The 13,966-nt window shown below is 42.1% G+C and overlaps 1 protein-coding gene across 6 annotated transcripts in view; it reads left to right on the forward strand.

Moving 5' to 3' along the window:
• The window catches only part of LOC135485169 (ALK tyrosine kinase receptor-like), a 71,505-nt gene that overhangs the window by 47,376 nt on the left and 10,163 nt on the right, over nucleotides 1–13,966 (forward strand). For 5 of the 6 annotated variants that reach the window (XM_064766953.1, XM_064766955.1, XM_064766957.1 and 2 more), the window contains exons 2-8: nucleotides 2,024–2,204; nucleotides 3,013–3,184; nucleotides 9,347–9,361; nucleotides 11,239–11,358; nucleotides 12,374–12,740; nucleotides 13,078–13,188; nucleotides 13,419–13,562. In XM_064766953.1, coding sequence (XP_064623023.1) covers nucleotides 2,024–2,204; nucleotides 3,013–3,184; nucleotides 9,347–9,361; nucleotides 11,239–11,358; nucleotides 12,374–12,740; nucleotides 13,078–13,188; nucleotides 13,419–13,562 — 1,110 coding nt within the window. The remainder of the gene's footprint in view (nucleotides 1–2,023; nucleotides 2,205–3,012; nucleotides 3,185–9,346; nucleotides 9,362–11,238; nucleotides 11,359–12,373; nucleotides 12,741–13,077; nucleotides 13,189–13,418; nucleotides 13,563–13,966) is intronic. The other variant, XM_064766954.1, reaches the window with a different exon arrangement.

Below are 13,966 nucleotides of genomic sequence, written 5' to 3' on the forward strand. Positions count from 1 at the left end.
ACTTTCCGCTCGAGTAATAAATGTGTTGCTCACAAACCAAGAAGCAAGAAACTACAACCAGATGGTGGAAACATCGTTTAGAAGACGTAGCCATTCGTCTTCAAGTGTGATACATGTTATCAGCTAGAAACGCATTTTCCGAGTGGAAGCTTGGTTGGTACAAGTGTTCCTTAGGAGCTCTGATTGCGGAGGGCAGCGATCGGAAATGATAGTGCGCCATTGGTGTTAGCGATTGGGATTGATGCCACTCCATTGCTGGAGAGAGTGTCGCCGTTTATAGCCATTGACAATTATACGACTCCTGAACGGGAAAGACCACCACTTAATGATACTTGCTCTCTGAGGCAAGAGGCTACAAATAAGGTAGAAGAGGCTCTTGGGGTGACTGTTTGATAACAATACTGCCTGTCATTTCTGTCGCCTGTGTCTGTTGACGACACTTGGCTGCTTGTGGTCTGAAAAGCAGAAGCGACATTTTGTTAATCAAGAGTAAAAATGATATAATCAATAGGGTGGCTGACCACTCTATAGTGGTCAACTACTCCTTAGTTCACCCTACATGTACTTGACATTTCCACTTAGTTGTCTTATCATGTTAATTGCCTTCTTTAGGGAATCGAAAAAGTGCCAAAACGACATGAGTGGAAAAAACTTATGCAGAGTTCGTCCGTCTCCTAAAATGGATAACATTTTCTCAAAAAGACGCTGTTTAAACCTTGGCATCGCTCATGAAAAATCCACCGAGAGCAATTTCAAATTTACTCCAGTTGGTTTCCTTAAGTAATAAGATTGATCATTACCAGTGTTCGGATTCGAGGTAATCTCCCAGTCCTGCATTTAAATCTGATCCATTAAAGGTATTACTTAGAGACAGGTCCTTAAAGTCATACATCATGTGACTGTATCACAGATTCATTCATGAATTGCGCAGACTGTGTCACGGAGATTATGTTCAAAGCTCGGTCGTCACATTTCAGATTGAATTATGACAGTTGGGACCAGAAGCAGTGATGTAGCATTATTTGTCAAATCCTTTTGGGAACCTTAACAAGATAATGTAAAGCGTTGTGCCTTGTGATGGACTTGATATCAGTCCTGTGTGCAGGTTGAAGTCAATCCTTTTCGAATTGAGGTGCCGTCCTTTCTTCAGTTACTATTGGGCAAGTTGACGATGGGGATGCAACATATTCATGTTCGAAGGGCAAAATGTGACACTCAATAGTTCCAGTTAAGTTGGTCAACGCACCCTGTCAAGCCTGCTAAACTGTCATTTGGACAAGAACTTAGGCAGTCCCAACAGCTTGGACAAGGCCAAGAACTCTGTGATATCAGCCCCCTAATCTATTTTGGATTGGTGCAAACGGTCGCATATCACAAGTTTACGCATCATATTACACATTTACATGTACATCTGTTACATCTAAATCATTTCGCCACCACTGTACAGATGATCAGATGAAAAAAATGGACATGCCTTCCAGCACTACCAGGGCGATAAAAAGAAACCTTGAAGGAAATTGACCAGATCATTTCAAACGTTAAGATCTACAGAAACAATATTAATATCCTGTGTGCTCAGATCGCCATCTTTCATAAACAATGGATGGGTATTGTACACTGCCCGCAGTGAAATACACTCGCTGAAACGTTCTGCTATTCTCCGCTACAAATAGATCACACTAAAGGAATAAGTCTTTTGGGAAAAAGAGTAGGTCCTATTTCCCTGATTTTGCTTTGGGAGGTTCTTGTCAGGCATTCAGATTCTTGGGTTGTTAGTGAAGTACACCATTGATATTGATATGATAAGAAATCACACGAGTATTTTCTGGTCGAAATGTCATGAGCGGTTGTCTGGGCCTGGAAACCCACGAAACCGCAGGTTGATTGTGTTTCTGGGGCCCAAGAATCACGCTATCGCTCCCAAACTTTATAATTTCATTTCAGTACCGGTAGTAGTTTGAGATACCGAGAACCTATGTTTCTGTACTTTATTTAATTCGTTCCCTCCGTTCTCTCTTTTTAGCGTGGATGTTCACACCCTGTGGTCAGAATGGCGCACAAGGTCCGACACAAGTCCAATGTAACTCTGCCTACCGGCACAAGAAAATCAGTGTGCGTGTGACCGGTGATACATCACCAACGGATAAGATTAAGTTGCCACGAGGCACCCAAGTATGGACGATTCCCTCAACTGGAACCTATGGGTAAGATAATGAATGGTCAGGTTAGGCCATCTGTTTGGTGATTTGACATACGAGCCACCCCTGATCATAATTACAAGGGTCAGTAGTAGACGATCTTCATGATGTATTACAAAGGAGATGGTCTTCGGAGCTACCACTAACAACTAATAGTTAGAAAACGCCAAGACTCTCCCAAATCTGAAAATCTGATTTACACACAACTGAGAACTGAAAAGTATGCTGCATGTATCGAGCCTTCTGATCACAATGTACATCTATACCTGGGCACCAATGCCAGCTTCATGCCAGAATACGGCTGGTGTCCTTCTGTTTTGGCCATTACTCAATGCATGGATTAACGCTGATAATGTATAACATGGTGTTCACATGATGGCTCATATTCAAAATAGAGAATAAATTACTCCATATAGTTGCATGCGAGGAGTAATTAGGGTTAAGGACAAACTGTCTGCTTGCTGCTTTAATAACAGCCAATATCTGAATACCAAATATATCTCTTATTCATTTGTTGTGAGATCAAGAATTGTGGCAAAGAAGGAGAAGCACAGGTTTTGCAGCTCTTGACTTGAATTGACATCTCATCTTGTTGCGGTATTTTCCAATAGGCTGTCGACAATGGTGGTACTGATTTACGCTAGGGTACAAGCGGTAAATCATGTCATATCGTCAAAGCTCTGTTGTGCCCTGGCTGACCTTCGACTCTGCCACAGAAGGCTGATGTTCTTCAAACCCACCTTTAAACAATTTTGTCTCAAGTCCTCACAAAAGATATCTTGTCTCTACACAAGTATACATTTTGTTGTTCCAGCGTTACTGCTATTGGTGCATCTGGCGGATATGGAGTAAAGAACAACGACCGAAGTAACACCGGCGGCTTCGATATGTCATTCGGCTCCTCTGTTTACGCCAAGTTCCATTTCCAGAAAGGAGAGGAGGTCTTCATGGTCATCGGGCAAATGGGAGAAAGTGCCTGTGCCAAGGTAAGAATATAATTGCTTCGTTGATTACAGACTTGCTCCCTATGAAGAATAGAGAGGACCACTGGCCAAAGGACTCCACCCTGACTACAAATCTGGGGCTCTCTGGTGGAACTCTCTAGGACAACCAAGTTTGTTACCGAAAACTGACTGTCGATCGTGTATCTCAACAATTCTGAACGCAGAAGAAGAACAAGAAGGTTGATTACAAAACTTTCCTCTACTATTTTCTTCATTGTTACTACTGAGAACCAAGAGCTAAGTATATTAAAGTTAAATTGTCCAATTGCCTTCTGTGTTTACACTCGGCAGTGAAGATCATACACCAAGAGGTCATCAAAAACCCTTCCACGGCATTACAAACCCTCTCATGGCATCCTCAAGTGTTAATGTTTGCCGCGGCTTCAACAAGATAGCTAAGTGGCTACCCAAGAACATCACGGCAGCGTCTTAGGACCGGGTATAACTCATTGTCCGCTAGATCCAGCGTATGAGTCATGAGCACTCGTGATGAGCAGACGACTCATTATCTCCTGGGTCTGCAGACGTCACTTCGTCATCAGAGGCTGCAGTAACGTTGGACACGATATTGTCACAATGATGGCCTTGGACAGGATGGTGTCACGATTATGGTCCCAACCTTGGACACGATATTGCCTCGATGATGGTCTCTACGTTGGACACGATATTGTCACAATGATGGCCTCGACCTTGGACATGATATTGTCTCGATGATGGTCTCTACGTTGGACACGATATTGCCTCGATGATGGCCTTGGACAGGATGGTGTCACGATTATGGTCCCAACCTTGGACACGATATTGCCTCGATGAAGGCCTTGGACAGGATGGTGTCACGATTATGATCCCAACCTTGGACACGATATTGCCTCGATGATGGCCTTGGACAGGATGGTGTCACGATTATGGTCCCAACCTTGGACACGATATTGCCTCGATGATGGCCTTGGACAGGATGGTGTCACGATTATGATCCCAACCTTGGACACGATATTGCCTCGATGATGGCCTTGGACAGGATGGTGTCACGATTATGGTCCCAACCTTGGACACGATATTGCCTCGATGATGGTCATATCTTTATTAGAAAACACATTGGAGGGCACTCTGTCATTTGACAAACATCCGACAGAGTACCATTAGTTTTAAAGAGGATGTATAATTGTGGGAATGAAAAAGGCTCTAGTCTAGCAAGCCTAATATTCTGTTGAGTTGGACATTGTGCTAGAACCTATCTACAGTGATGAATTCTATCTTTAGTAAGACTGTCTTTCCACCTTACTAACAACAAAGCACAACTTTGCCCTTGTTGAGAAGAAACTCCTCGTAGCTCCGCAAGTGATTTAGAGCCAGTGCTTGTACCACATTATTGATCCTGCACACTTGCAGCTTGGAACGAGGGAGGATCACCCTGACTTGCTGTCATTAGAAATGTAGCCATTTACGAGGCACTCGTGCTACCAAGGCGTCAGAGAAACGTCACTGATTGGCGTGCACTACTGTCAATGCCATGTCATCTCAACGTGCCATCCTTTAAAATATGCGCAGCCAGAGATAATCGGCGGTTGCTCCTTCTGATACTTCCGTGCCAAACGTAATGGAATTTGATGCAGTTGTTGTGCATTGAATGTTTCTGAACCAAGTGTCATGCCGATGTTGATAATATCTGTATCATAATTGCATCACATCATGAAGTGTTATTAAATTTATTGGTTCAAAATTTGATAAGGGATTCTAAAGATTGATATGAGAATTTAAGACATTTCGAGACGGCCTTGTTGTGGGTATTGATAGGAGGCATTGGAAGTGCTATGAGTATGCTAGGCTAATATTTACTTCAGAGTGACGAGTGAACTTATTGAAATAGCAAATATCTGTGGGTATGTAGCCATTTCAATACAAACAGGTCATGCTTGATGATCTAAGCCATCTGAAATATTGCGAGTTAAAAAAATAGGATTCAGGCATTGTTTTTGAAGCAACTTCGTCATCTGTTCTGTTTGCGTCCATCATTTGCGAGTTCGCTTCATGTAAAATGACATGATTTACCTAAAGTTTACTGAATGATTTTTAAAACGTTCTGTTTGGTTTCTGTGATTGTGATATTTCTTGGAGATAGTATCAATAATCAAATCCAAATTCAACATTTTCATTTACTGAATCACATCTCGATGAAAAACCCCATTTTTGTCTGGGGAAAGTTTGGATAGGCAGTTCTTGTCATGGTGTGGTTTTCGAGATCAATCAGTTTGAATTAGCTATAACAATCCCTCAATACTCAGTTGCAGTTTTTCACCAGTATGTCAAGGTATAGTTTCGCTCAAAGAATGTACATGGTAATCCGACACGTTATGATGGAGCTGAACGTTAGTTGAAGACACGGAATATTGCATGATATTCTGTTTCGCTCCTTATAACGTAGTTCTTGAGGATCCTTTTAAAATTCCCACCACTTTTTCCCTGTAATTCAATTTTCTATGTTGAATGCATTGGTAAATGAGTTTGGCTTGCTCGCATGATTCCTTATAGATGCGGATATGAAGTCTGATTTCGACCATGTTAGTACAGTTCTTAAACAATCTTTCCTAATATGCATATTTTTACTGAGAACGCTAAATCTATGCCTTGTTAGGAAATGATTCCAAAATGTCCTCTCGAAATAGTACCATGCTTCATATGGATGACTTAATTGTCCTAACAAATGAAACAGCTTTCGCAGGGTCTTGGTGGTGCAGTGAATGTCATCAGCTTCATCATGATCACGGAGAACTCATCGATCCGATTGCTGACAAAGTCCGTTCCCTTTCTAGCAGTGATCTGGTTCTTCTTTGTGTGCCCCCAGAAAGCATTGAAAGCCCAAAAACCATAGATAAGCAAGGTCTTGATTAGCAAGAAGGATAAAGAGAAGTAAATTGTCATTATAAGTGTGTAACTATTTCACTTGGAAAAATTGCTGATCGGAGTTTTTGACCAGATAGTGTTTACCTCACGGTCTCTATGGCTGATCGCCTATTAAGTCATTATCAAATTGCCTTCCAATTTGAAAAACCTCGATTTCCGTAAGTTTGTCGAGAAGTGCATGATTCACTTCCGGTTGTGGCATCGCTTGGGATCTTCACACCCACTGATCACCATTTAATGACGCTAAACCATCCTCATTACACCATTGTCATTTCCCAGCATGCTTCAAAAGGTGTTGTTATATTGCTCCCTGCGGATCGCGTTGTTTTTCATTGAGGAAAATAGATAATTATGTTATTAGTTTATACAACAGCAACACCATAATGTTCTGATCTCTGGTCCCTGACATTAAGTGTACCTTGCCCAGCCAGGTATGTAACAAAGGTTCCTCAGCTTCCTCCGCTGTGCCAACGGGTCCAATCGGTTGAATAGCCATGTCTCTCACAATATCTTAACGTAAGCCATTCTTTAGGCATGATGATAAAGAGACTGTTTTCTTCTTCTTTCACACTTTTGTCCTTCAAAACATGACAAATATCGACAATTGGTCATACTCAATCTCCACTGATCTGTACTGATTTGATTGTTGCCACAACACATTCGTTGGTCGAAAACCTGCTACTGGTCCCCAAACAGTTACAATACCCAACCCTAGTCTAAAATCCAACCAATCTACCCCAGTTGATTATCGAGTTGTTTCAGTGCCTAATGGGTTAAGTGAGGAATGGCCATGATTCGGCTGGTTTGATTTACAGTATGTAGCCCTGATTGCAAGCTCGGCTCCCCAGCATATTGATGAGGTCTGCCAAGCCGTCAAATTGCGTCTCGGCCAGTTTACTACAAGAAAGGATTTTTTCCCTAAATTGTAATCTCAGCGTACGACCTTAGTAGTGATTTCTACTGGTGCTTAATTAGATTTGGACTTTTTTCTCCGATTAGGGGTGATGAAGAAAAGCATGATGAAAATAAGTTAGCACAGCTTGAAAGGTGGTAGAAACTGTAAAGTCCATTGTGGGACATATGGAATAAGGTGCCCAAAGGTTACGAAATACAACCAAGCTGGCATCTATGTGTAGGAACAGCTGATGAGGATACTCGGTTTGTCTAGGGGGAGTAAAAGATGAAGGTGACTTGATTAAATACACCTCGATTTATTGAGAGCAGGGTTGAGAGGGAAAGATTTTGGCTGAGCCCTGCATTGTCCAGGCTCTCAATATTGCTTTTGCATAGAAGAAACTTGTTACATCCAACACCACCAGTCACTTGAGTTTTGTCACTATATCACCCAACACTGTGCAATGATGATCATTTTGATTCCGAAACAAGAAAAATATGCCTGCAAAAGGATTGGTCAAAGTCATCTTTCACGGGACGGTTGCATATGGAGTCTCGAGTCTCAAAGATGTTGTGTCGGCCACAACACACTTATTGTGCAAGACTGAACTACAATTTCACTGCCCTGGTCGGGTTTAATCTACGAGCCCTTGCATGCGATCCTGGAAGATCTACCACTAGGAATTGCAAATCACTCCTCGCACCCTATACATCAAACATCAAGATATTCTCCTCTCAAAAGACCTCGGTCTCGTCGTTATTCATGACCGTCTTCCCCCAGTTCATTTTGTCATCCTCGCTCATTATCCACCTAATTAACATCGCTCTATGGAATTTAACTGCGCAGTAGATGTAATTCGTTTAAATGGTTTGCCTGAAGATTTCATACATCAGTCGAACTCTACGTCAGATACTGCTCTTGTGACAAGAGAGCTTCAGCTTTGAATTCAATTGATCATGTGTTTTGATTTAGTGTAGCTTATGTGGAATGCTACTACATTTCAAGATAGAGACTAAACGGGGAGTGGTTTCAGACGAAGAACTATATACTAGTATGAGTTTCTGCTGGCCTTTGCCCAGAAAAAATGAAATTCTGCTGGGTTATAGCCTGAGCGGCGAAATGCTCATCAGGCTGAAGCTTATCCCGGATTCCATTGAACTTTACATTACTCGGAGTATCATCCACCCCCAACCCCAGATAGGATGCTGCTCCATCGCTGGTTAACTTCCTTATCAAGACTCGAAATTGTTTCTACTCCTGGGTCGAGGGACACAATGTAGCGTTGGACGTCGAGGACATAGTGATGTAATAGCAGTGATCATTCCAAAGGTTGAACCCGTGACTGCCTGATTGTGACCCCAGCACAAACCACTGGTATCCCACTGAGCTGTTGGTTGGATTTGTATGTGCAGTTCTGTATACGGCATACACATGATTCCAGCCAATGTTACATGGAATCAATTGAGGTGGCGGCCAGAATCTGAATACTCTCTCCATTGAATGAAGGAAGTAAAAGATTGCCCACGTCTGACTCAGGAGGATTAGTTTCGGCAATATTTGTTACAGAAATTATTGACCATTATTTTTATGGGCGCAATTAAGTGTTTGTGTCTGATGTTGTAGTGGCAGTCATGTCTTGGGACAATTGCTTGGACGTCATCTGTTTGGCTCGTTGCGGAGTCCATCGGTCTTACAAGATCAATGATGGTCACTCAGTTATTCTTATTCACTCAGTGTCATGTACAAGAATCACCATCATCATCATCATCATCATCGTTCGGCTGTGGACCCTGCTTACTTGCAACAGTTACTTCATCTCGAATGGGTGAATGCGTTTTAAAAGCGTTGTCGACGTTGGTGCGAAGTTACTTAAGAAATGCGTGCTCTATAAGCCAATCGATACATAGTAGAGCCGTTTCTCAAACTATATCGTAACAATATTTACACATCTTTGGCTCCTTGGGACTGCTCCGGTTTTCCACTTTTTCGGATAATCAAAGGACCCCTGGTTTAAAAGATGAGATTTCTATACCAAAATTCAAAATTTGATGTTGTCTACATCCTGCTATTGAACTAGGAGAGGCCTGAGAAAATGCTGGTCGACACTTCTGGTCAGTTACAAAGTTTTGTATAAATGGCAATTGCATTAGACCATGTACCAAAGCATACTACGCACTGTTTTGTGTACACTTCTTAATGCGTGCCTGTTATTATATGCCAGCTGTGCAAAAACCTCCAGACTTTACATCAGCAACTGCTGGCAGAAACTATTTCTCCTCTAAAACAATCTGTCCATTTCGGTTTTGGTCTCTTACCCTAACTCACTTGTTTCTCTGCTTCCTTTCTAGCCAAACCACAGGGGGGTAAGTTAGCTTTACTGTCAAGTACTAACTGGCGTTGAAAATGTTGTAACAAATATATCTAAGAATGATTGAATTGAAGCTTTGCTGTCAAAAATCCAAGCTTTTAGCCACCGTCAAAAAGTCAAATTTGTCGAAGAATCTTTGGTCACCTTTGCTTCACCACAGCCGCTGCCTTAAGCGAGTCTCAGGCTTTGTAATGTTACTTCGACTTATATAGCTTACCCTGTGGCCAGCAGTAGCTCCGCGGTGAACATTTCTGTTATCAGTTGTTTTTGCCCAAGATGCAATACCAACCATGAGTCCACACGCTATCGGTGATTAATACGCAATATGTTTCATCCTTGTCTCAAGTTAATCTTTTCGTAACGTAACGCTTCAGGCGTCCATCTTGTCATGTGCGTTAACGCATTTGACACAACTTGATACCGATTTTCTAGTTTTCTAATATCGACCAAGTGTCCGTCACTTTTTCTTGACATGACCTCGGATCTGACACTACTTGTTTCCAAGTTGCGTCAAAGGCGATTGGATTGAGATGAGCAATATCTTGTGGGCAGCAAGTCTGTGGTGTCGTTTTCTCCGCCTTGAGGGAGGTCTTGGCTAGTTCGAAGGATCAATTACAAAACACGATGGTGGTCAGTGCTGGTGAGAAAAAGACGATTGAAATGGGCAGCTGTTAATTGATTTGGTGCATTTGATGCAAAAGACAATTTGAAGCCATTTTTCATAATTTCCCATCTATTCCTTGTCTCATCTTGTTGGAAAACTTTTGTCATGCTGGCTCATTCTTTTGGGGATACTTGTCATTATTTCCATGGTGATAACATGGTGTTTCAAGGATCAAGCACGAGTACAAACTCCTCATTTTCGACAAGCTGAATGTAGTAAATGTCATAAGCTTGGAGAGTGTCCATTGTTGCAGTCCAAATATAACATCATGTACCAAGTGGCCACTTTTCATACTAACTGTATTTCCACCTTTCCGAAAACCCTGTGTCTCTTTAAGATCTATGTCTTCGCCGTATGTAGAAAAACCCGGCCCATCTTTCCAAAATAACTTTTGCTATTCCATTGGATTCCATGAGATTTTCTAGTGTACAAGTTTTTAATGGACATGCACTTTAGCAGTCTCCTTTTTTGAAGAGTACGTCCACGTTGTAAGGATTTTAATGAGCAAATGCACTATCATGGCCTGCTTAACAAGATTACTTCTCGTTGAAAGACTTTGCAATTTGGAATACATAACAATATTCTGATCTCTGATCAGAGGCATCGCTAAATATGCCACTTATGTTTATAACCTGAAGGGCCCTCGTGCATTGATATTAAATTTTAATAGGATGATAAAACTCCTATCGTTCTTGATGTTGCATCTAGTGACGTTGTGGCGCACAAACCCTTCAGGCAGCCCACCTAAAGATTGGATCGGAAAGACGTCGCCACGAAAAAATCACATCAATATTTTATTAAAACTTCAAAGTGAATTCTTCAATTCTAATGTAGGCACGGTAGAGGAGATGATGGGAGCGGTTTGAGGTCTGCAACAAGGATGGTCGCCAGGATTGCAATTACGGCATTTTGGTTGGGATAATGGTCCTTCTTGACATGTTTCGATAAAGCTATGACACCCAAACTGACGTGTGGCTGGTGACACACCTACGTAATAGGCCTATTCTCAAAATGAGGGCAGTTCCGAATGCCTAACTGCAGCGCACATATGACATTGTGACTTGTTTGTAAACATTTGTGCTAGCGACCTACTCTTGCTGGTGGTACCAGTAGTTTTATCTTCAGATCTCTTTTTCTGTATGTGTCATAAAGTGCACTGTAAGTGAAGTCCTTTTCTGATCCATTTTTGATCTATTTGCTACCTGCAGGTGTCTGAGAAGGTCCAGAACATGTGTGAGCTTGGCATCTCCGACGCGAACGACGCACACTTCTTCAACAACAGGTCTGGTGGCGGAGGCGGGGGAGGTGGTGGCACCTATGTCTTCAAGGTAAACTAACTTCAATGATATGGCCCTACAACGTGGTGGAGCTACTCATCGTGCACTGCTACATGTCCTAAGAACTGACATCAGTTCAACACAAAATCCTCAATGCGATGCTCAATAGCTTAACAGTTATTCCGCAATCCCGTCACAACTTCTCATCATTACGAAACCTCCTCCATTGCATTAAAACTGTCTGCTATACCGACCAACTCTCAAACAACAATCTACGTCCACAAAAATGATAATCTATGTGCATTACAACATTACTACAATGAATATAAGCGAATCTTTCTGATTCTACAACTATTTTACTACAAACGGATTTCTAAAACGCTGACAAGATCTTCTTGCATTGTATGAATAATCACCCTTGATAAAAAAAGCAGATTATTTTATTCACGTTTGCTTCAAATCTGCACATTGTTAATTTTTCTCCTAAAACTGTCATCATTGCCATGGAGTTTTTTCAATCATAAAAAATGTGATGGATGCTTATGAATGTGTTTCTGGTGTCTATTCTGCTCGGTGAGATTAGCCGTCAGGAGATTGTCTCCAAGTAGGATTAAGCCTCGTCATCACGGAAGATGCATCGTTTAAGACGATGCATCTTTTTGCATGGCTACAGGGCAGTGAATAGAACACTTGCAGATCATTTTGCGTAATGTTGTTATCGTTTCCCCGGGTTTACTGATCGGCATGGTGACCTTTAACCATCGTAGATCCGCAACGATATCAATCATATGGCTACGACTCATCCATAACAGAAGGTTGACTTCTGTATTAGAGGAGCTTTTTAACATTCTCTGATGATGTGTTCCCTTGGTATCTGTCTAGAGAGTAAGACATGATACCGAGTGGGTGCGTAAGAGATATGTTTGGTAGACAGGTATCAATGTGTGTACCGTTGTAGGAAGTCAACATGTATAAGGAAACTGCCCCCACCCGGGGCTAGCCGACCTGAATGGTGGCATAGGAAGGTCATCGTGGTGTGTCCAAAACCTATTTGTTTCTTTTTCAGCTTGACGAGACAGGGCGCCCTGTGCCCCTTATCATAGCATCAGGGGGTGGAGGACGCTCGTACCGGGCCAGAATGAATCGACACCGACCCAAGGCTGTTGAGAAGCAAGTCATGAGGCGATGCCAGACAATCAGACAAACACGCTACCAGGGTCTCACCGCTAAGACAGACTACCGGGGGCCTGGTGGTGGAGGCGGATGGAATGATACAAGGCCGTTTAAACACACTGGCCAGTCGCTGCTAGAGGGTGCAGAGGGTGGAGATTCATGCCGCAGAGCGCTCGAGGGCCTTGGATGGCGTATCAGTGGTGGCTTCGGCGGGGGTGGTGGTGCCTGTTCTGCCGGAGGTGGAGGTGGAGGTTATATTGGTGAGTACTCCACACCATCATAATCTGTGTGCATCTTTTATGCACTAAGGCTGGGTACAGTTAGGTATATTTGCCTGGTGACTCCGTCTTTGTCCAGGAAGAGGAATCCGTCTACTAATCAAGCTACTGTCCACTAGAAGGGGGTCTCTTGTTTTCTATGGGATAGGCATTAGGTACAACTAACCTTAATCATAAGTCTCATTCTAAAGAAGAAAAAGGTATCTTGTTTGAGACTAATGTGACAAAACAGTGGTAATCATTCTGAGAGTCGAACCCACAACTTCCTATTATAGACAACACCACTATGCCACCTTAATTCCTATGTTGCTCTCTTTAGGTGGTGAGGTAGCCCAACATGATGACTATGAAAGTGACGGATGGTTTGGTGTCAACTTCATTGCTTCGCAGGGGGAGGTTGACACAGAAATGACCATGGATGAGTCTTGTGGTAGGTAACAATCTTTAGACAACTTCCTTCCTAAAACTCTTGTGAAATGTTTCTTCAGAGTATGGCCATAAGGTTACCAGCCCAGCTGCTTCAGGAAGTCATTGATCAATCTGATTGGAAAGCACTTTGGCTTGAGTACAAACCTTGGCCCATAGATGGTTGGATCCGTTTGAAAGACAGCCGATTGCCCCTTATATATAGTAATGAACAATATCCTTCCCATCCTTTAGGTATAAATGATAAAGACGGTGATGTAACGTTTGAGAGGTTCTGTCATTGTGAACAGTTCTGTAAACTGAAGAATGCTGATATCGTTTGTGACTGTCGACAGGGTTTCAGCCTTGATAAGGATGGTATCCACTGTATTCCCACAGGTTAGTGTTTTCATCCCAAAATATAGTTGTTTACTGGAGCCAGCGTGGATTGTTAAGAGACATAGAATGTTTTCTACAACATAAAATATGGTGGGTTGCAAGATTCAAAGAAGAGGAAAAGTATGGATATTTTAGAATTTAAAACCATCATCACTAATTGATGAGAAATTGTCACTGTTGTCGCGATATCCAAATAATAAACTGTTGTTCCTTGTTGTCATCGTTGTATGCGTTGTGGTCTAATCTACTTTTCAATTGAATTGACCAGATTGGGATGATCATTATACACAATGTGCAGTCCATTCTTGAATTTTAAAATTTTGAATTAACATACAGCACAATACGCACTTCGACACAAAATCAAACTGTACATTTTTTTACAATTTTTTCTCCATTTTTTCTCC

Source organism: Lineus longissimus, chromosome 3 (genome assembly GCF_910592395.1).
Source record: "Lineus longissimus chromosome 3, tnLinLong1.2, whole genome shotgun sequence".
In the NCBI taxonomy this organism is placed as follows: Eukaryota; Metazoa; Nemertea; class Pilidiophora; order Heteronemertea; family Lineidae; genus Lineus; species Lineus longissimus.